This window comes from Herpailurus yagouaroundi, unplaced genomic scaffold (assembly GCF_014898765.1).
Source record: "Herpailurus yagouaroundi ecotype Mexico unplaced genomic scaffold, PumYag 161, whole genome shotgun sequence".
Lineage (NCBI taxonomy): Eukaryota > Metazoa > Chordata > Mammalia > Carnivora > Felidae > Herpailurus > Herpailurus yagouaroundi.
This window is the reverse complement of record NW_024412402.1, coordinates 9,438,744-9,459,944: the sequence shown is the minus strand read 5'-3', so window position 1 is coordinate 9,459,944 and position 21,201 is coordinate 9,438,744. Positions and strand designations below refer to the sequence as shown.

Genomic DNA, 21,201 nt, shown 5'->3' with positions numbered 1-21,201 from the left:
ACCACGAAGCCCTGCCCTGCTGTCTGGCCCTAGGGCTGCTCCTTCTGCACTGCTCCCTGCCCCCGTGTGTGACTTGACGGGAGGGGGCAATTCAAGAGGGTCTGGCCAGGGAGAGGGGGAAAGAGCTGGGGGACAGATCCCTGAGGTCCGTGGTAGAGTAACCCACCACCCTGTCCTCCTGAGGGTTCGACTCTAGGAACTTCCTTTACTGAGGACCTGCCGCAAATGCTCTCATTTAATCTCCACGGCTACCTGGTGGGATAATCACTAACCTCGCGTTACACGTGAAGAAACAGGCTCAGGGTGCATGTCACCCGAGGCCACGTGGGAGGCCATGAGTGGCAGAAGCCGGACGTCCCCAGAGGCCCCCGACTGGGAGCTGAGAGTCTGTCGGGTGTAACCACCCTGCTCAGGTTGGGCGCTTCCAGTTGGGGTGGGTCTTGAGTTAGATGCTTTAGCTGGGGCGGAATCTGAGGGCTGGGCAGCAGCTCAGTGGACCCTGGCCCTCATCCAGGGCGTCTCTAAGGCCTGGCGGGGCTGAGACACCAAGGCTGGGTTGGAGGCTCAGAGGCCGCTCTCCTCCCTCCCTCCCTTTGGAACAGTCTGTGCCTCCCCTAAAGAACAGACTGGGCTCCATCCCTCCAGGAAGGAGACTCACTCCTACGTGGCTTGCACCCGGGCCTCAGGGGTCTGGCGAAGGGGCAGGAGGCGAGACTTGCTGCGGGGTCTCTGGGCTGCCGGCTGTGGCACCACCCCACCCCTTTTCCCAGGACGGCTTGGCAGGGAGGGGCTGACACTCCCCACCACACACTGGACGCCGGCACACCCGGCACCTCCGGGAGGGGTCAGCCAGGCCTGGCCTTGGTGGGAGGCCCGCCCACCACAGCCTGCCTCCCCTGGCCAGAGCCCAGTGGCACAGAGCTAGGGTGCCCTCCAGTGGCGTTTGCTGGGAAGGGCAGGGAGAGGGGCGGGGAATCAGCTAGAGGGCGGCAGTCCTCTGGTGAGTTGTGAATTCACCAGCTTTCTGCCACCGCCCCGATCTTGCTATCCTAGGCCCGCTGGAACCTAAATCAACTTTCTAGGGTCATTTCAAATGCCCGCTTCTGGGAGCCTGCCTGCCGCCCGCGCGCAGTAACCCACCATATACCAGCAGCTTGTGTTCCCCCAAGAACCTTCCAGGCCTCGGCCTGCATTCTCTATTCAAGTCGTGTCAGGGGCGGTGCCTGGGTGGCTCAGTGGGTTAAGCATCCAACTCCCGATTTGGGCTGTCATGACCTCACGGTTTGTGGGTTGGAGCCTGCTTCAGGTTCTGTCTCCTTCTCTCTCTGCCCCTCCCCCACTTGCTCTCTCGCTCACCAAAAAAAAAAAAAAAAAAAAAAAGAGTCATGTCAGGAAGTACTGCCTGCACACACAGCCTGCCCAGCCGGGAGAGGCTAGGGTCAGAAGTGAAACCGGCCCGACTTGGGCGGGGGTGGGGGGGGCAGGTGGGCCAGAAGCTGCTGCCATTTGACAGGTAAGGGGTGGGGGTCGCAGAGGAGAGATGGTGCTGCTAAGGCTTATTCACCACACTCTCCTCTCTGCTCAGCACAGTACCCGGAACGGCCCCTGGTAAGTGTTTCCTGGATTGATGCTATTGCTCAAAGGACAGGAATAACCTTGGGGACCGAGGACGCGAGGACACGTGGGGGAGACAAAGGGGAATCTCTTGTTGAGAGAGAAAGGTAGACCAGGAGAACCGGAAAATGTAGGACTGCTGCCCCGCCCTTCATTCTCAACATCTCCACCCAGAAAGGAGGAGCAAACAGGGGCCCAAGAGCTGCGTCCGGTTGTTTCTTTAATTGAATGCAGACCCATTCACAGAAAACAGAAATGCAACCATAGCATGGCAACAGACATTAAACGGAGTTCTGAAAACGGATCCAGATCCACCTCCTCTCCCCAGCCCAAGGGAGAGCTGTAAAAACAAGTTGGGCAGAATAAGACACACTCCCATCCCCAAGGCAGAGGCCTGACCTGCCCTCCCCCAGTCTTGGCATCTGGAATGGACCGGGTAGGGGAAGGGGTTCGAAGGACAGAGCAGCCAGGGGGCCCAGAGCTGGGGCGGCTCGGTGTAAACTTCAAGGTTTCATACATGTATATGTGTGTGACTAACACAAAACTTGGCCAAAGACAGGACGGAAACACCGAAGCCAGCCCCAGGTCCTAGAGTGAGGCTGGACTGGGGACATTGAGAGGAAGATCATGTCCCTTCCTGAGCCCCCCTCTAAGATAGGCACTGGGGCTCCCGCGGCTATGAGGAGACAAGAGGAGCTAGGCGCCTTGTGTCCCACTCCTCTGCCCCTGGACACTCTTGGGCAGTGTCAATGGCACTGAAAGGCCCCCAGTGGGGGCTTGGCAGGACAGAGGGCCTGGAAAGAAAAAGAAGGAAAGGGGTGAACTGATCTTTCCCTCTGATCCTGGTGCCAACATCAGTCCGGGGGCTGACGACATAGGCAAGTGACCTCTGAATTCAGTCCCTCAGCTCAAAGGCGACTCTCACACATGAGCTGACCCTTATTACTACAGAACCGGCTCCAAGCACAGGTCAAAGGGAGGAGGCGGCACTGCCTGAAGCCCCTCTTAGGCCATAGCACCAAAAGCGTGGCACCAGCTGGCCAGCCTCCAAAATCCTACAGCCCGTTCATCCTGGCTGGAATGGGCAGTGATGGCAGTCAGGTATGGCCCCAAAGCGCTATGGGGCCCTGGTGCAGGACAGAGAATCAGGCCCAACCGGGCCCTGGACTGGAACTCAGGGAGAAGAAAGGGCTCGCAGTCATAGGCTCGTGGGGAGGGGAGGGACGGGCAGAACGCAAGGCATGAACTGGGCAGGGCAACACTTTCCTCCTTCCTCCTGCAGAGGAACAGACGGAGAGCCAACGGACAGGGCCCCTGAGAGGCCCTCAACACTGAGAAGCAGCAACAAGTGGCCAACATCTGGGGTCTTGCGGGAGGAGGCCTCCTTCTTAGCAGAGGGCAGCCGCCAGGCCCACCGCTGTGACTGTCCCGGGCCAAGCTTGGGCCTCGCTGTCCCGCCACTACCCACACTGGGCTGCAGGGCGGGGATGCACGCCCCCAGAGCTGCAGGGGCTCTGGGCAGGGAGACAGAGGAGCTCAGGGTCCCCTGAGTAAAGCGAGGGGCCTGGCTCCCACTAGAAGACATAGATCTTGTCCCGCTGCACGGTGTCCAGGTCATCGTCCAGTGTCAGCAACACCTGGGGGGTGGACGCTGAGTCAAGCACAGGCAAGGGGCCGGCCTCGGCCTCTCCCCATGCTTGGGCAGAAGAGTCTCACGTACCAGGAACGACCCGAACATGGCAATGGAGGAGAGGAAGTGCCAGATGTCGTGGTCGTCAAAGAAGTCCAGAAGGATGCAGTCTCGGTTGTGTTCCCGAGACTCTGCGGGGGTTTTCTGGGGAGGAACAGGGAGAGCCGCCTGCGGACGCTGCCCACCAAGGCTGGGGCCAGACCTGCTGCCGGCTCCCTCGGGCTGCCCTGCTCCCGGCGCCAGGCAGGAGAGCACCCTCCTCTGACTCGCCCTTGCCTCGTCTCCCACACCTAAGAACTGGCTGTTACACGCTTCTCCCCGAGGACGCTGGCTTCTGTTCTTCCCTTTCCTTTCACTTTTACCCTCAGATTCTTCTGCCCTTTATGTAAGAGAGCACAGGGCTGAGATCACCTGGAGACACTAGAAGGCTTCAAAAGCCTCCTAACTTGGTTCCCTGCCTCGGACTCTGCCCCCTGCTCTAATCAGTGACTCCAGGATCACTTTTTCTCCAAAGTATTATTGGTTGGTCACACAGCCCTGCTCGAGGACAACAGGAGCTATGACCTGTGGGCCATGACCTAAGGCACTCGTGGTCCTCCATGCTCACCCATAACCCTATCCAGCAAACCCTGCCCGGACATTACTGTGTCTGGGGACTGTCTGTGCCCCACGCTGAGGCCACGGAGAAGACCGGAACTGCCTTGCCCTCAGGAGCTCAGTCTTTTACTCAGCTCCCAAATTAGTGCATTCACGACTCTAAATCTGCCTCGTCTAGTTCTGCCTCTGTAACGTTACTCAAGTCACAGCATCTGTGGGCCACAGGATGCTTTCTCATCACCCAAGGCCTATAAGGCTACGAGCACAGTCTGCCTCCTCCAGGAAGCTTTCCTGGATCTCCTCTGTCCTCTGCCCTCGTGTCCATTCCTCCTTCCTGTCTTGCCCATACCTTCACCTCCTATATCATATTGCAAAGAGCAGTCCAGGAATTGTTCATCTCTCTCTCTCTCTCTCTCTCTCTCTCTCTCTCTCACTAGATTTTAAGTACTTCAAAGGAAGAGACCGTGCTAGACTTAGTTCTGATCACAGAATTGAAGCGTGATTCATGGTGGGTGCCTGTGAGGCAAAAGGGAGAACCTGGCATTTCTGGCTTCAAACCCCAGATGTCCCACTCACTGGCTGTGTGACCTTGGGCAGGTCACTTGGCCTCTCTGAACCTCAGCTGCCTCATGAGTAAAATGGGGATACCTCCATGCTGGTGTACTGAAAGTTGGGAAGATTAAATGAGAAAGCAGCTGTGACAGAGTTCAGCAGGTGCTCACAAATGGTGTTTGAAAAGAGAACTGGCCATTTGTTGGCTCACAACGAAACTGTGGGCGACTCCCCACCTTCTCGGCGGGATGACTACTCACCTGCCAGGTGCTGAGTCCCTGGAAGAAGAAGAAGAGGGCAAAGCCCCACACCACCGAGGTGCAGACAATGCAGAGGAGGGGGATGAGCTTGATCCGTTCCCCGCTGCGGAGCTGGGGGGCAGGGGGGTGGGGGGGAGAGCAGCCTGAGGGCCAGGCCCCGGCCCGGCCCGTTCGCCAGCCTGCCCTTGATGCCACTTCCCAGCGCACAGGATGGATCCTTTAGGGAGCCATCGCGGATTCACACCATCACCTGACACAGCTATACAGCTCAGTACGCCCCATACCAGCAGCCCGGCATCCTCACCCCTGACGCTCACCCTGGCCAGGCCTCCGTATGTCCAGAGCCCTGCGCTGGCAGGGTGGACCGGCCAGGGGGCTCTCCTTGCACTGGATGGCACAAGGGTCCCCGGGAAGCACCTGGCCCTCGGAGGCCCCAGCCTGTGCGGACATAGTGAGCCCCACCCCCACCCCCTCTGCCCTGTGGGGGGGGGGGGCGAGGAGGAGGGCGAGGGGGGGCAGAGGGAGGCTCTGCCCAACTACAGCCTGCGGTGCTACCGGTTTCATGTGCCCTTCTTAGAACATGGAAGGGGCTCAGTAAATGGGTCTTTGGACACAGCTGGAGTACATGCAAGAGACCCGAGCCTTTCCCCTCCCCAAACTGGTGAAGACAGGAACGAAAAATGCCCGATCCCTCTCAGTGCTACTCGGAGACGGGCTGCGCCCATCTCCCTCCTGCAAAAGCAGGGCAGCCGGCAGAGGAGGCCGAGCCATCCGCACTCACCTTCATGATGATGTAAAAGGCAAAGTAGAGGAGCAGGTTGCAGATGCCAATGGCCAACAAGTAGGAGGCGAAGTCATTGGGGCGCATGATGAGCCCATAGGCAGCTCTGGCAAGGGAGGAAGAGCCGGTGAAGCAGGGGAGGTCCAAGAGCGAGGAAAGGGCTCTCCCTCACTCCTACCCCACGTTTTATTATGATGTGAGGCTGGGTTCAGAGGCCCGCAGAAATTCTAGAACCCCACGTGCCGACAGCGCTCTCCTCAGCCCCCATTTCTCATGCCCAAAGTGTAGAATTTGTCCGTGGCCCCCAAGGCAGCCAGTGGCTGGCCACGTCCCCAGTCGTCCGCCCAGCCAGGCTACCACGGACAATGGCCAGACTCACAGTGACCAGTTGATAATGTTGCCCATAACCAGCAGCACCATGCGGTCCTGGAGGGAAGCAGAGACACGGGGACTGAGAGAGGGGAAGAGAGACAGGGAGAAAAGTGGAAGAAGGCCCAAGTCAGCCGGTCCCCCCCCCCTCCCCCGGGCTCTAGGTTGCACCCGGGTCCCCCCACCTCCCACCAGAGGGAAGAGAGTAGATGGAGGAGGAGGGCTGGGGGGCCGGGCCGGTACCACGTAGAGAGGCCCGCTGCACTGGCGGATGCAATCTGTGTAGAGCACGTGGAGGATGCGGCGGCAGATGCCCGAGTCTGCAAGAAGGGAAAGTGCTCGAGGGCTCCCCTCTTTCCTGGTCACCCTGGCCCGCGCCGTGTGAGAGGACCCCGGGCCTTCAGAGGGCACAGCCACGCCAACCCTCATCAAATTCCTCACTCAGTGATTCTTCCAGGGCCGCCAGCAAGAGGGCAGAACCCAAAGTCTGCTGTGAATCCAGGTCCCTGAGGCCACCAACCCCTCATTCCACGGGGCCCAGCTGGCCCCCTCTCACGCGCTCCGCCCCGGGCAGGCCCTCACCCAGCTTCCAGCGGCCCATGTAATAGAGCTGTGTGCTGAGGAGCAGGGTGGCGATGATGTGAATGACCGAGAAGACAATCCAGAACGCTGTGTTCCCTTTGCCGAAGACCTGGGGGTGGGGGGCGGCGGGCACGGCGGGCAGGGCTGAGGAGGCGCTGAGGAGGCCGCTCCTGCAGCCCACCCTTCCTCCCGGGGAGCAGCGCTCGCTGCCAGGCCAGATGCGGCTCTCCGAGGAGCCCAGGGAAGGCACCTCAGGGAAGCAGCAGGGATCTCTCCTGCGGGAGGTGGAGAGGGTGTGTGTGCGCGCACACGTGTGTACGTTCCCTACGGGACGAGCACAGCGGGTCAGGGCCTCACCACGCCCAGCACGGAGAAGAAGATGACGATGGCCAAGCAGGCATAGGCGCTGTAGGCACTGGCGTTGATGTCCGGGTGTCGCTTCTGGTAGAGCTTCAGCATGCACAGCCCGGCAATCATGTACATGAACGACGTGTCTGCGTTGGGGGACGTGAATGTGAGCTCAAACACACGCACTCAGCACAGACCTCCCAGCCCAGACAGTCGGGGTGGCAAAGAGAGCCCCTCCACCTCATCGGGGCCGCAGAGCGAGCTGGCGGTGGGCGGACTCCAGTCCCTTAACTGTCCCTCTGACACCACACTACCACCCCACCGGCTGCCACCCAGTCTGACTCCCCCTGACAAGGACAACTTAGTCTGAGCACGCTGAGATCAGGGACCACATCTTAATTACGTTCATTTTCTCCGTTTTATACACGCCTTTCCGTAGAAAACAATCAACACATGAAGGAAATAGCACCCAGCTGCCTCTCTTCCGTAAGCGAGGATGTGTGTGCACACAGGCAGCCCAGCTCTGGAGTGCCTTGCAGAGCTGGGTCTGGGGGATCCCTGTGGGGGATGTGGGGATGCCGGAGGACGGTTCAGCCAGGGAAGAGGGAGGCCCCACTCACCGAACTGGAAGTTGGTATAGTTGGGGCAGACGTGATAGCAGGCACTAAGCAGCCCCTCCATCATCAGGGCTGTGCCCATGGCATAGAACAGGCCAAAGTGTTTCGGGATCCCACATTCCTATTGGGGAGAAGGAAGGAAAAGAGGAGGTGAGGTGGGAGGAGAGGTGGGAGGGAGGGAGGCAGGCAGGCAGGGACCCAGACAGGGAGAGCGGGAGAGAGGAATGGAGTGGGATGTGGGCTGGGCAGGGCAGGGCAGGGCAGGGCAGGGCTGGGCCGTGCCTGCTAGAAAGGGTCTGGAGCCGAGCCCTCAGTGGGCAGAGGCTCTCTCACCAGGGCATAGAGGTCATTCCGCAGCAGGGCCCGGTTGTGGTTGATCTCCCGCTGCAGGATGATGAGTAGGAATAAGAGCCCCAGCAGGATGTACCCCAGGTTGCTCAGGATGTTGTTGAAGGCGCTGGAAGGGGCGACACAGGGTGCGCTGCTTTGGCCCCGTCTTCCGGCCTCCTCCCTACCTGGGACGTGCATTGGCAGAGCCCCTGCCCCCACCCTGGCTGGCTCAAGACCATCCCCACCTGAGGTTGCCCAGCGGGTGGGCACAGAGGAAGTTGTAGTAGCAGATGTCCTGATTCCCTGTGACATTCACCACCTGCAGCAGGGCATGGGAGCACGGAGGGGCCGCTAAAGCACCTGACTCAGCCCAGAGCCCAGGTGAGAGGGAGCCAGGCCTGAGCCCATGCCACACCACCCGGCCCCATTCGAAGGGACAGGGAAGTGCCACACAACCAGCACGTGTGTGCATCCGGAGACCAGGCCAGCCCTCTTTCGCACAGTCGCTGTCCCTCCTCAGCAGGTGGGGCTAAAAATCATGGGGCGTGACCGTGACACAATTTCTTGCCCCATAGTACAGAGAAAAGGGAAGGGAAACCGAGACTTACAAAGTCTCATGACTCTTGTTGCATAAACCCTGCAACAAGCTGGGGAAGGTGCCGTCATTGAGATCATGCTGCCCCATTTTGCAGATGAAGAAACTGATGCTCTGGGAGCTTAAGTGACTTGCTCAAGATCACCCAGCTGGTGAGGCAGAGTTAGGATCTGGAACCTGAGTCCCGTGACCTGACTCGCTCCAGTGGCCCAGGCTGGGACGCTCTGCACTTCAGGCCACGTCCCAGACTGTGGCGAGGGCGAGCACGCGGCCCCACGAGGGCATGCCGCCCGGGCCCAGGGAGTCAGCCCTGCCGCTCACCGTCTGGTAGGTGATCACCAGCTGCACCACGGGAAGCGCGTAGAAGACAGCGATGGTGGCGATGTTCCTGAGGAGTGAGACGAGGGGCGGCAGTGAGGAGGCAGGCCAGGCCCTGAGACACCGCCACACCACCCTGCCAATAACAGGAAGGCCTGGCCGTGCCGCCCACTCACCAGAAGTAGATCTGGTACTTTTTCCGAAGGACGCGTTTATCCTTGCGTGCCAGGTCGGCCACATAGAGGTATTGCTGGGGAGAAGCTGGAGTGAGGCCCGGGAGAAGTCCCCCGTGCCCAGGGGAGAGAGGGGGACAGGAGGAGCCCCCTCACACAGGCAGCAGTTCTGCCGGGCGGGGGCTCCAGGCCATCCTGTTGCTGCTGGCAGATCAGCCCAGAAGCGCTGGGGGTGGAGTCGGTTTCCCCTGAATCTATCCTGCCCCAGCTGAGCTCTTTCCCTTTGTTTCTCTCAGATGTCACCCCAGAGAGGGATGCCTGGGTGGCTCAGTCAGTTAAATGTCCAACTTTGGCTTAGGTCATGATCTCGCAGCTTGTGGGTTCGAGACCCTGTGCTGACAGCTTGGAGCCTGGAGCCTGCTTCGGATTCTGTGTCTCCCGTTCTCTCTGCCCCTCCCCTGCTCGCCCTCTGTCTGTCTCTCAAAACAACAACAACAACAACAACAACAACAACAACAACAACACGTTAAGATGTCACCCCAGAGGGAGATGTGCTAGGGCCAGAACACAGAATCTCCTTTCCTTGGGAAACCCATGACCCAGGGCCAGGCCGCATAGCACCAGACCTTGGTGCGAATGACGTTCTTGTCTGAATCAATGTCGGTCAATGTGTCATAGTCGTCCTCCTCCACGGAGCTCATGGAGTCCAGGCGTGGCCGAGTGCCCACAGGGTCAAGGGAGCGATCTGGGGTGGGCAGGAGGGAAGAGTTACCTGGGAGGCACAGAACTCAAGGTCTGTCCCCACCCACCTGGGGCAATTGTCACAATTACTAGGCAATGGGAAGAGGCAGATTGTGGACTGAGAGCAGGCATGGAGGTGGGCTCAGGCCCTGGGAGGAGGGACAGGGTACTCCTAAGTCCTTGAGGGAAACAAGGGTGGGCCACCCTCGAACGGGCCACCAGACAGGTACCGCTCCACCCTTGCTCCCCTCACCGAACTAGGACTTCCAGGCCAGGACATTGAGCAGATCCTGGGTCCCGGGCAGAAGCAGCAGGACTGAATTCGGCAGAAGTCATGCTGATTAGGTGCTCAGCCATGTGGGTTCTGAGAGGACACTGCCTTGGCCCCCGCTGGAAAAAGACCCAGTGGGTTCTGGGGTGCAGGCAAGGGTGACAGGCTGCTTCTAGGAAGAGCACTTGCTCCTTCATCCTGACCTTTTCTTGTGCCTTCAGAAGCTTCCTCCTGTGACCCTGCCTGACCAAAGCCCCCGGAGGCCAGGACACGACACCCCTGCCCGTGAGCCCTACCCCGGCAGGCCAGGGAGTGAGGTGCTGGCAAACATGAGAGCGAACCAGAACATCTGGCCTGGGGGTAGCTGGGGTTCCAGCCCACCAGCATCGAGGTCAGTGCCCACTTATCTCAAAAGGCACAAAAGCGGGCAATTATTGGCATTAGATGGGGAAGCCATGCACAAAAGCGTCTCTCCGGCCCTGGAGCCTACCGGCCCGGTCAACTGCCCCGGCAGGAGCTGATTGGCAGAGCAGCGCCCCCCCCGCCCCCACATCTACCCATGGCAATGCACAGCTGCCGCATCTGGCCAAAGGGGAGGCGCCGCTTGAACCACTCGTGCCCTTCAAAGGAAAGGGAAAGTTACCAGGAAGTAGGGCCAAGGGAGAAAGAACGAGCAAGGAAAGGGGCAGGAAGACAGCAGCCCTTCCCCGGTTCCAGCGCCCGGCAGAAGAGGCACCCGCCCTTCACCACGTCTCACGCTGCCAGCTCTGGCCCCACGCTTCGCGGCTCTGCCCGGCAGGGCTCACTCACCCTGGTAGCTGTAGGAGAGGTCTCCAGTGCCTGAGCTGTCGACCAGCCCGTCGGTGGATCCGGAACTGTTCTCTGCGGGGAACAGTGAGCGGTGAGGCAGGTGGGAGGAGATGGGGAGGCGGGGGTCGGAAGGGGCCGGCTGCCATTGTGCCACGTTGGAGGTGGAAGCCTAAGGAGGCCTGGCTGTGAGTGGGTGAGCACAGCCTTTGGTGTGGACACGTACCAAAGGAACCGTAGTTATAACCTTCATACGGGGAGCTGCCGGGGAAGGCATCAGCCAGGACCCGGGGATTACCTGCAAAGAGAGGTCAAGGGCCCCCTTAGCTCTGGAAACAGCCCGAAGCCAAAAGCCAAGAGAGAGAAGGAAGAATCCAGAGAAGAGAGACACAGAGAGGCCACGGTGGCAGCAGAGAGAACGCATCTATCCTGGCAAACACAACTCACTGCCACCACTAACAGCTGCCCCAGCCTCCCAGGTGTGTTCCAGTAGAAACACTCGCCATCATCCGTCCTCACTAAGGACAGAGAAAGGTCTAGGAATCGATGCATCTACATTAGCAGCTAGGACAGCGAGCCTCGGCCTGCCCAGGGCCCACCCAGACACCCCTGCATGTCCCTTCCCTCCCCCGCTCTGGATTTCAGCTCCTCTGCCCACGGCACTTGGCGCTTACCAAGGAGAGAAGCTGAGAGAGAAGGTCCCAAACAGGAGGGAGGACAGACAGAGAGGGCGAAATGGAAGAAAAGGAGAGAGAATGAAAGGTTAGTAACCCCCCAGACTGTGAGCTACATCATCTGAGGCAGACAGCATAGCTAGGCCCAGAGGAAGAACCAAGGGGCAGCCATGAAGACAGCCATGTTAGGGTCACAGGTAGGGCACAATAGCCCAGCCCCATTTCCATCTGCAGAGTGTTCTTTCTCAGTCTGGACATCCAGAAGCCCCCAGCCAGCCCTTCCTCCTCCAGCCCCCGAAGGGAACCGTCCACCAAAACACAAAGCAAACTCGGCCCTCCCTGCCCAGGCCCTCTGGAGGTACCGCTTTCTGGGCAGGCTCGGTCCATGGCCACCAGAAGCGTCTTCTTCCTCTGCCTGTAGGGACAGAATCCAGAGGCAAACCAGAGGGGTGGGGCGAGGATCCCTCCTTTGCTGAGCTGGCCTGCCTTCCACCCTCTCCACCCCATAACCCTGTCCTCCATCTGTGATCTGAAGGTTCCTCCCAGGCTGGGAAACAATGTGGGGTTTCCCTGCTTGGGAAGAAGGTTGAGGGGAGGGGTTGGTTTCCAGAGCAGAGGCCTCGTGAACCACGAACCCTCAAAGGGGCCTGCCTTCCTATGCCCCGCAATGGCGTGGGGCACTATCCTGGGTTGGCTCACATCCTGCTCAACCCACTCCAGAACAGGGGGGCACCCAGCAGCCCACTTTACCTCCAGTTCTCCCAGCAGGCCAGGAGGATGGTCAGCAGGTAGAAGGAGAGAAATATGCCCAGGCAAAAGAGCATACCACCAACATAGGCCTCGGCTGTGGGGAGGGAGGCAGGAGGGTGAGCACACCGAAGCCTCCCGACGCTGCCCGCCATGGCACACAAGGGCCCGGCCCAAGCTCTCCCCGCATCTCCCCTCAAATGTAGTGACCCAGAGGGGTGAGCAGTAGGCAGCTTCCCAAATATGCCAAACTCTGACACGATTCCTGCCTTTGCTCATGTTGCTCTTCCTCAAGAACTCTACCCTGTCTTCACTTTCCTTCCAAATACAGCTCGAGGACTATGTCCTCTGGGAAGGCTTCTCTGCCCTGTGTTCCCTGTGACCTGTCCTTTGCCCATCACAGGCCATGGGCACCCTGCACAGCAACAGACTCCTGTCCGCCAAACAGGAGCTCCCTGAGGACTGTAGCCAGAACGCAGCACCAGGCACATAGAAGGTGCTAGATAAATATTTGCTGAATAAAGAATCTGTAAAGAAGAGACAGTTTCTTTCCCCCCATCACAATCCCTTATTTTTATCTTATACTTATTTTATCTTATATTTATACTTAGAAAAATCTATATTTTTATCTCATATTTTATCTTATATCTTTATACTTAGATATAGCCCAGTTTACAAAGGGCTCCATTCGATCACTCAGTAAATACTTAGTGAGTCTGACTAAGGGGCCTGGTACTTTCCTGCTAATTTTGTGCTAAACCTCACAACTTGGTGAGACTACAGGACAGATCATATTACCTATTAGAGAGACAGAGAGACTGAGGCTCAGTGAGATTACAGGGCTCATAAGGGGCGGAGAGAGAACCAGAACTCAGTACTTCAAAAGTCAGCCACAGACTCTCAGTAGCACATCACACCAGGACCCACCTCCTGACCCTCCCCTTGTGAAGACCACCAAGAATTCTCCCTCCTCCTACCCCATCAGTCCGCTGAGTAGGTGCGCATCACCCTTCCCATTCAGAGAACACTTCCTCCCCCAGGTCTGAGAGGAAGAGCCACTCAGCCACCCACACTCACACGTGACTGCTCGAGATACCACCACTGACAGGGTTTTTTGGCGGTGACCTTGATCAACCGGTTCATCTGGAAGCAAAATGTCAAACAAGTGGCTGCGTGGAGCTTGGTTAAAGTTTGTGGGCCCAAACCCCACATCTCATCAGCTCCACCAACCAGCCACAGAGGTTCTTCTACCTCCCAGGGAGTGACCCTGCCCTCCCCACCCTGAGCCAGGCCCAGGACACAAAAGGTACCTTCTACAAAGGGGTAGAAAGGCAAGGAACCCCCACAGGCCTGGTCTTCAGTCTTCACCACGACCACCACGTAAAAGCTATTGCTGGGGAAGTCTTTGCGCTGCAGGATGATGATGACGATGTGATGATGATGTTTTATCATCATCATCATCAAAATAATCAGTCATCAAAGTCAATACATATGTGTGTATGTACACAAATATTTTTACTTGGCCCTCACAAAGACCCCTATGAGGTAAGGACTATCACCATCCCTGCTGAACAGGGATCACACTGCCTGTACGTGGTAGAGCCGAGGTTATCTGGCTTCAGAGCCCAAAACCATGACCTTCCACTATAGCCAGGTGAGCAAATATGTGTATGACCCACCATCATGGAACCCGCGGGTGCCCTTTTGCGGTCTGGGCATCAGCCGGAGAAAAGGTGGAGGGGTCCCGCTGCCTCCTACAGTTGCAAGGCCGGATGTTGTGAGGTAAACACATGTCTTCACTCTCCCTTCACCCAGCATAGGTTTTTAGCCTTTGCCAAGAGCAACACTCAGCATCAGCCAGGAGGACCCTTTTTCCTCTCTTAGCTATCATTACAGTGAATGAAGCAGATAGGACAGCCAGAATGGATACTCTGCTCTTTCCTGCCCCCAAAGGTGATCAGGATTATGAATCAACATTCACACATATGAGAGGGCCCCAAACCTCAGGGACTGGCAGGCCAAGACTAGGGTAGAAATGGGACAGGGATGAAGGAGCAAGGGTTTGGTAAGCTCATCACCTGGCCAATCTTCCACAGGGCCCATCCATTTCCTACCTGCACAGTGATGGCTGCCTTCTTGGTCATAGTCTGGTACATGCCGATGAAAGCTACATTGTTGTCCAGGTCGTAGACAGGGCACTACGTGGGGAGGGAGGGAGAGGCAAATGGGCAGGGACCTGGGCCCCGGGCCCCCTCTTTATCAGCTCTGCTACCTGCTGGCAGAGAGTAAAAGGGCAGACAGCTTACCAGGACATCCTGGATGGAGATGACTGAGCAGGGGAAGGCCTTGTTGGAGGTCACCTTGACAATCACCGAGTCCACTCCCTCTGGGAACTCGTACTTGAAGTACTGAGGGCATAGGAAGGGCAGGGAGAGCCCCATCTCATGAGGATGCTCTCTCTGGCCCTCTAGAAGGGAGAAGTGTGAATCTTCTCAGAGTTGGGTGGTAAAGGCTCTCTGGGGAGAAAGGCCCTGCCCACAAGCAGCCCTATATTCTTACATCACTCCCCTCAACCTCAGCTGGGCACTCGGGATAGCACCCCAAGAGGCAAGTAGGCAACGTGGCAGCCAGATCCCATGCCTCTGCACTTCCCCGGCTGCCTGTCCCTTACCGCCTGAGGACCAGAGCTCCCGTTTCCAGACAGTGCCGCCACGGTGTGTACAGCCAACAGGAGACTCTCGGCAGAGCCTGCCGACCGCTGCCCCTCCCACGTGCCCAAGTCTCCTCCTGAGGGCTGGTCGACAGGGAGATCTTACCTGGGGCTGGGCTGCTGTGGTATTGAAGCTAAACTGCTCCCCGGTCCTGGAAGGAGAAGAATCCCCCCCACCCCCCTGCCACGGTCACTCCCAGAGCTCGGGAAGGAGGTCAGTCCCGTGGTCCCCTTGCATCTCCCCTGCAGACCTGAGCACGAAGTCGTCCATTCGGCTGACCCGGAGCTGGTATGTGGTGTTGACTGGTGACAGGGTGGAGACATCCACGTAGAAGAACTGGACCTCGGACTCATTCTTGGTGGGGGGCTGACACAACGTTCGCTCCACCTTTTGGTAGAGGTACTTTCGCTGATACCTACAGCCCAAAGCAGAAAGTCAGGATGCTATTACTGCCCCAGTCAGCAAACCTCTCCAAGAGAGCAAGGCCCCAGTTCCTCCACTCTGGTTTCCAACTTCTCCCTACTCCTACCCCAATCAGGCTGGCAAGCTCCAGGCTGGCTGGCTTGGCCACTGACCAGCCCCTGGCTGGGAATGGGGAGGAGAAACAGAGGAACTCCTGGGTGGTCTGAGGCCCTGGACAAGGCCCTGGGTGAGGCTTTGGGCCTGGCCTGGCCTAGGCCTACCCCCCTCCCTGATCCCCGGGTCCTACTCACAGCCCTCGCAGGATTAGGGGCACCTGGAAGGACACCACAGCCTCCTTCTGGCGGACCACAAACAGCAAAGGAGCCCCCTTCTGCTTGTTGAGGACATTCACAGACACACGCACGCCTTCCGTCTGCAGAATGACATGGAAACGCCCCTCAGTCAAGCCCATGATGCCTCCACCTCTGCCACCTGGGACACATGGCTCCAGAGACTGTGAGCCCTGCCCTACGTCATGCCAACTGCTTTGCTCTTTCCCTATCCTGGTCAGGCTGGGGAGCTACAGCTATGCCCTTTCTTCTCCCAGAGCAGCCCCAGGCTCCAGGAGGGATTATCACTGAGTTAGAGGACAGGGTCTTAGAAGAGGCCTGGTCCTGGATGGCAGGGATGTGCAGGGACAACAGGAATCACGAAACTTCAGGGCCTCACTTCCCAACAGGAAACTCAATGGAGACCTCGGGCACCCCCAGGATACCCCATACCTATCCATGTTCGTGGGATACACATGCCTGCACACAAGTGTGCATGCGCACACAGGGACACAGGAGAGCAAGAAGTGCTCCTCAATTTTCTTCTGTGTGAGCCAGGAAGCTCCCATTCAACAACTAATCTGGAGGCCGGAGCCAGTGGGGAGGTGGGGAAACAGACTGTTGAAAAGCTAAGAGAGCCAAGCTCTATTCCTAGCTCTGACCAAAGGCTAGAGCGGTGGAGAAGTCACTTCACACCTCCGAGACTCAATTTCCCCCTCTGTAAAACGGAGACATTCTTGCTCTTGGCACATGGAGGAAAGTACCTAGAACAGTGGGAGCTTAAAGAAAAATAATAAAACTAAATAAATCCTGGCAATGCTTGTCCCTGGGCTGCTGAGACCCAAGCCCTAGGGCAGCATTTCCCAGAGGGGTAGAGATCACAACTCTCAGGATGACCCCAAGAAAGAAAGGACTCTAAGCAGGAGGAGATCAAACTTCAGAGAAACAGGCACTGAAGGCAGATCCTGGCCTGCCACAGAAAGCAAATCCCTCCCTATTCTGAGAAATAGCCGGACTCCCACTCTCAGTTCTACTGCTTCTAGTAAACCCAATCATGGGAGAGAGCTGGACAGGAGACCATAGAGCCAGGCTGCAAGAATTCTCCAAATCTCAGCCCTGCCCCCGGGGTCTAGACTTCCCAGATCTAGCTACGACCATATTTAACTCATAGCTGGGGAAAAAATGAAACAGAAAGTCAGAGTGAGGTAGATTCCCTACTAGAGACAAACTCCCTCTCTCCTCCCATCCAACTTGGAGTTGACCTTATCTCCACCACCTTCAATTTACAAGGCCATCTGGCTTTCTAAGGCAGAAAGAGGGCTGAGAGGGTCCCAGCTTTACAGCAGCCTGAGAAGTCCCACATTTGTCTTCCTGGGGAATCTCAGCTATAACTTGCCTGAGCAGAGCCTTTCAGAAGGCCTGTCTCATCTCCTTAGGGTTTCCTGGGCCAAGCCCAGTAGTTAGCCTGCTTCCCCCTGCACCCAGCCCATTCTGGGTGTTGGGTAGGGTACAGGCCAGCACTGCTCAGACCACAGCTGGTGGAAAGGGGGGGCGGGGAGTCAACGAGAAGATGGGAAGGAGACAACTTTAGAAACTGTCCAGTGGGAGCTTCAGAGAGACTGGTGGCAAAGCAAGGAGGACTGGTCCAGAGAGTCCAGTGCCTTTCTGGGAAAAGGAAACCCAGTGGGGCGGCACGCTCATGGGCCTCCTTAAAGAGCATGGACTGACTCTCAGAGCCCTGGTCTGCTCAACCACTCACCACCAGCCCCCAGCCCAGCCCGGCCCTCACCCGGTTTCGGGTCACAGTGTGGTTGAAGGTATAGATGTTGACCAGCTCGCTGTTGACCTCGTCCACGTAGGTGCGCTCAAACTCGGCATCTTTCTGCGAGACGTTCTTGGGCCCCAGAACCCACAGATGGCTCTCGACCGAGGCCACCAAGAACGCCAAGAAGGGCAAGCCCAGAACGAACATGGCCCCGGCAAGGCGGCGGTGGCGGCGGCAGCGGTGGTGGCGGGGGCGGCGACAGGCGACAGGACACCTCCGGGACGGGTTGCGGCTCCGGCTGCAGCTTCCAGCATCGCACCAGGACCAGAACTTTAACCCCGGCCTGAGATTAGGAAACGTCCCCTCCCCAGAGCCGCAGAGACGCTCCCAGGGGGCCCGACAGGGAGGGGCGGCGGGAGAGGGGGTGGGGGTGTGGGGTACGGGTCAGCTCGCGAGGGGCTGAGCGCGGCCCGGAGACCTTGCGGCGGCCAGCCAGGGCCGCGAGAGCCAGGGGGCGGCTGGTTGCTGGGAGCTTGGAGACGCCGGGAAAGGGGAGGGAGGGAGGAAGGGAGGGAATCCGGCGGCGGGGGCAGCCGGGAAGGGAGGAGTGTCTGAGGGTGAGGAGCGTGACAGGCGGCAGCGACCGGACGCCGGGAGGCGCGGCGAGTTTTCTGGGGCGCGGGCCCTTTAAGGGCGGGCGGCCGTGGCGGCCCCGGTGCTCGCAACTCCGGAGAGTGTGCGGCGCCGCGAGGCGGTAAACAGCCGGGTAGCCGGCCCGCTTGCTGACGTCAGGGGAAACTGACACAGATTTAAAGGGCCGAGTCCCGGATTGGGCCTTAAAGGCGCCGCAGCTCTCCAGCTGGAAGGCGCCACCAACTCCTCCTCTTTCGTAATCCTGCCCGTCTGTGAAAGATCACTTTGGTTGGAATGTACGGATGTTTCTGTGAAGGATCTCCGAGTGTTGGATTCTTGTTGACAAAGTCTTCTTTGTGCTCAAACCTAAGGATCCACCTCCACCCTCGCTGCCTTTACTACCAACATGCTCCATCCCTGGGCCATTTTTTTCTTCTGGGGAATTAAGAAAGGAAGACCTCAAAGAATTAGGAAACCAGACGGGCGCCTTCCCGGTGAGGGACGGCTGAGGCAGAACTACCGAAGTACCCCTGTGTACTCTCACCTTGCATTGCAGCGTCTGGGAAGCTTGCAAGGCTGTTTCTCCTCTTCTCTGCAGAGGCGGCTAAAAAGCTAATTGAAAGACAGTGACTTTCAGTATAAACTGATGAAAACTTCTCTACAAAATATTTTGGCACTGCGTTTCAAGTTTAAAGAGCTTTATACTCTTTGACAGAGTAATTCCACTTCTGGGACTCTATCCTAAGGAAATAAAAAAAATGCAGATTAAAAATTTGTAGGCAGTAATGCTTATCATTGTGATACTTGTAATAGCAAGCATAAAGGAGACAGCCTAAATGTCCATAAGGAGGGGGTGGTTAAAGAAAGGTACTATTATCATAAAGCCATCTAAAATGATGCTTAAGACTTTAAGGAACATGTAGGCAGAGAATTCACAATATGACACTATATCAACAATCTGGTTTCCAAATGCGTTAGAGATGCGTAGAAAAGCACTGAAAAATCTTTGAATTACAGATGTTTTTAAAAATAGCATGTACCATTTTCCTCTAATTCCAAAAGTACAGAAAAGTACCAAAAAGAAAAGAAAAATCACTGGGCTGTGGTTTCAAAATGTTTTTCTACCTTTTAAAATTTGATAAATTTTCTATGATGTACATAAATTCCTTTTATAAGACAGATATGTTTAAAGGAAAAGAAATGTAGCATGGCTGCCTGTGAAATTATCAGATTTCCGCCATGAAGCTGGCTGGGCCAGTGGCTTGTGAGAATTCTCTTGCTCAAGAGATTCCAACAACCTCAGCTCCTGCCTCTGCTTTACTCTCTGGGCTTTGTTCCAATAGGGACTATTTTATCTCATGACCAATTATAGATAGTTCTTCATTCTTGCAACAAATATTTAATGAGCACCTACTATGTGTAGGCACTACTCTATACTAGGTAAATGGTTTGTGAGAGAATCAGACCTGGCCCCTGCACAAGCATTCATATACGAGGAAGAAGAAGAAAGGAGCAAAGCCGCAGGGGGTGGAGAACCCTAACAAGTCAGACCAGGGGGAACCTTAGCAGTCTCCTGGACCAACCGCTCATTTTACAGTTAGGTAGAGTGAAATCCAGAAAAGGGCAGCTCATGAGTAGTTTACTGAACTACTGGCTTGACCACCCGAATGGGAAGATCCTCAGGATAACAAGAAGAATTTCCATTATAAGCCTGTGCAGTCAGCAGCCCAGTTTGGACAGTCGATACAGGATATCCATGTTCCAAGTGAACTTCACTTTCTCTCTCATGGTGACCCCCTCTTTATCTTGCCAGTCAGTCTGGAACTCTAAGAAATTCTCCCACTCTGAGCTTGAGCTCCCCACTTAGCCTGATGTAATCTAGCATCTCAGGAACTTTCCTTGGTGCCTTGAGAACCACAAGTTTACGATGATAGAGTCCCAGCTACAGGGCTAGTTGGTTCTGTGGCTGCATTGAATAAGCCCCAACTGGGGGCATTCCAACTCTGCCTCATAGGCTCTGGGGTAAAATGTGATCCTAGGACTGTTTATAATGCATATCCGGACACTACCTACAGTTATTGAATTGCAGTCTCTGGAGGTGCAGCCCAGGAATCTGGATTTTTTTAAGTTTATTTTTGAGGGAGACAGAGACAGAATGTGAGCAGGGGAAGGGCAGACACAGAAGGAGACACAGAATCCAAAGCAGGCTCCAGGCTCTGAGCTGTCATCAACACAGAGCCTGATGGGGGGCTCAAAACCATGAACTGTGAGATCATGACCTGAACTGAAGTCGGACACTTAACCGACTGAGCCACCCAGGCACTCCAGGAATCTGCATTTTAACAAGCACTCCAGAAGCTTGATAGGCACAATAAATTTTGAGAACCACTGTTCTGGGGCCAGACACCTAGGACTACTGGTATTTCTGTTTGCTCCCTCTCTCCTAGCAGTATCTTAGGAGAAATCTATTCAAATAAACCCAGAAGGGACCCTTCCCTCTTGCAAGGTCTCATGGATTTAACCTTTGAATCCTCAGTATCCGGAATGTTCAAACAGCATAGGAGGGCAGCAGCCCCAGACTTCCTCAGGTCTGCAGAACTTTCCTCAGTCCTTCTGGCCCACCCCCCAGGGAGGGAACAACACAACCCAGTTATGAATAGGTCCTTTCTGAGGTCTGGCAGCCCTGAGAGGAGAGAGGGCCTTTTTGTTGGCTACAGCAGTTGGCGTAAAAGAAGGGCAGTGCTGGGTCTCCAAGCCAGACTTGTGAGAGCCAAGCAAATGTCAAGGTCTCAGGGCAGCCCCCTTGGCCTTCTGCACGGGGCCAGCTACTGCACTGTCTGCCATGTTATATAAAAAGCCCAACCCCAGCCCTGGCAATGAGAGCAGGGTGGGGTCACAAGGCTCAGATGACTTCCTTCTATTTCCCTGTGGGCCATCCTTTCGAGCCTGAGTGCAGAAAAGGCCTATGGAATAGGACCATTAACCAGCTGACAAGGCTCCCAGCTTTCCATAGGTCCAGTTCCATTTTAAGTGACAGGATTTTTGAGGTTTGGAACAAGAGGACAGGAAGGAAGCTTCAGCTGGTCAGGTGTATTGTTAAAATGCCCTTAAGATGGCACCAAGAGCAGGCACATTAGACGCACATTAGACGGATTAGGTGAATCCAATCAAATACTTTAGGAACCTGGTGTTGGGGAGGGGTGGGTAGAGAGTGGCCGTGCCTGTGGGTGGGTGGCAGAATCAAGACAGACTTCAGAACTAAGTTACTTTAACCCAGAAAAAAAAAAAAAAAAAA

The 21,201-nt window shown here is 56.5% G+C and overlaps 1 protein-coding gene and 1 long non-coding RNA gene across 4 annotated transcripts; one reads left to right on the top strand and one right to left on the bottom strand.

Annotated features, from left to right (window-relative positions):
* Nucleotides 1–1,817: 1,817 nt before the first annotated feature.
* Nucleotides 1,818–18,052, bottom strand: SIDT2 (SID1 transmembrane family member 2). 3 transcript variants are annotated; one of them, XM_040483138.1, is made up of 27 exons: nucleotides 17,298–18,052; nucleotides 15,491–15,612; nucleotides 15,028–15,192; nucleotides 14,883–14,928; nucleotides 14,373–14,474; nucleotides 14,181–14,264; nucleotides 13,377–13,476; nucleotides 13,144–13,209; nucleotides 12,070–12,163; nucleotides 11,682–11,734; nucleotides 11,320–11,331; nucleotides 10,872–10,943; nucleotides 10,649–10,720; nucleotides 9,453–9,571; nucleotides 8,830–8,903; nucleotides 8,657–8,723; nucleotides 7,986–8,059; nucleotides 7,744–7,867; nucleotides 7,414–7,531; nucleotides 6,803–6,939; nucleotides 6,446–6,554; nucleotides 6,107–6,183; nucleotides 5,874–5,920; nucleotides 5,495–5,600; nucleotides 4,714–4,824; nucleotides 3,335–3,448; nucleotides 1,818–3,251 (listed from the first exon to the last, which is right to left on the bottom strand). In XM_040483138.1, exons 1-27 carry the CDS (start codon nucleotides 17,478–17,480, stop codon nucleotides 3,189–3,191), a joined length of 2,511 nt encoding a protein of 836 aa, XP_040339072.1. In that variant the 5' UTR covers nucleotides 17,481–18,052; the 3' UTR covers nucleotides 1,818–3,188. The 3 variants fall into 3 exon arrangements, with proteins under 3 accessions (XP_040339072.1, XP_040339073.1, XP_040339074.1); XM_040483139.1 differs by lacking the exon at nucleotides 11,320–11,331 and having other exon boundaries at nucleotides 17,298–18,051; XM_040483140.1 differs by lacking the exon at nucleotides 15,491–15,612 and having other exon boundaries at nucleotides 17,298–17,406.
* On the top strand, nucleotides 10,892–12,562 carry LOC121035447 (uncharacterized). The gene is made up of 3 exons (XR_005792902.1): nucleotides 10,892–11,124; nucleotides 11,291–11,407; nucleotides 12,470–12,562. It is a non-coding gene; the product is annotated as an uncharacterized LOC121035447 (long non-coding RNA).
* Nucleotides 18,053–21,201: the final 3,149 nt, after the last annotated feature.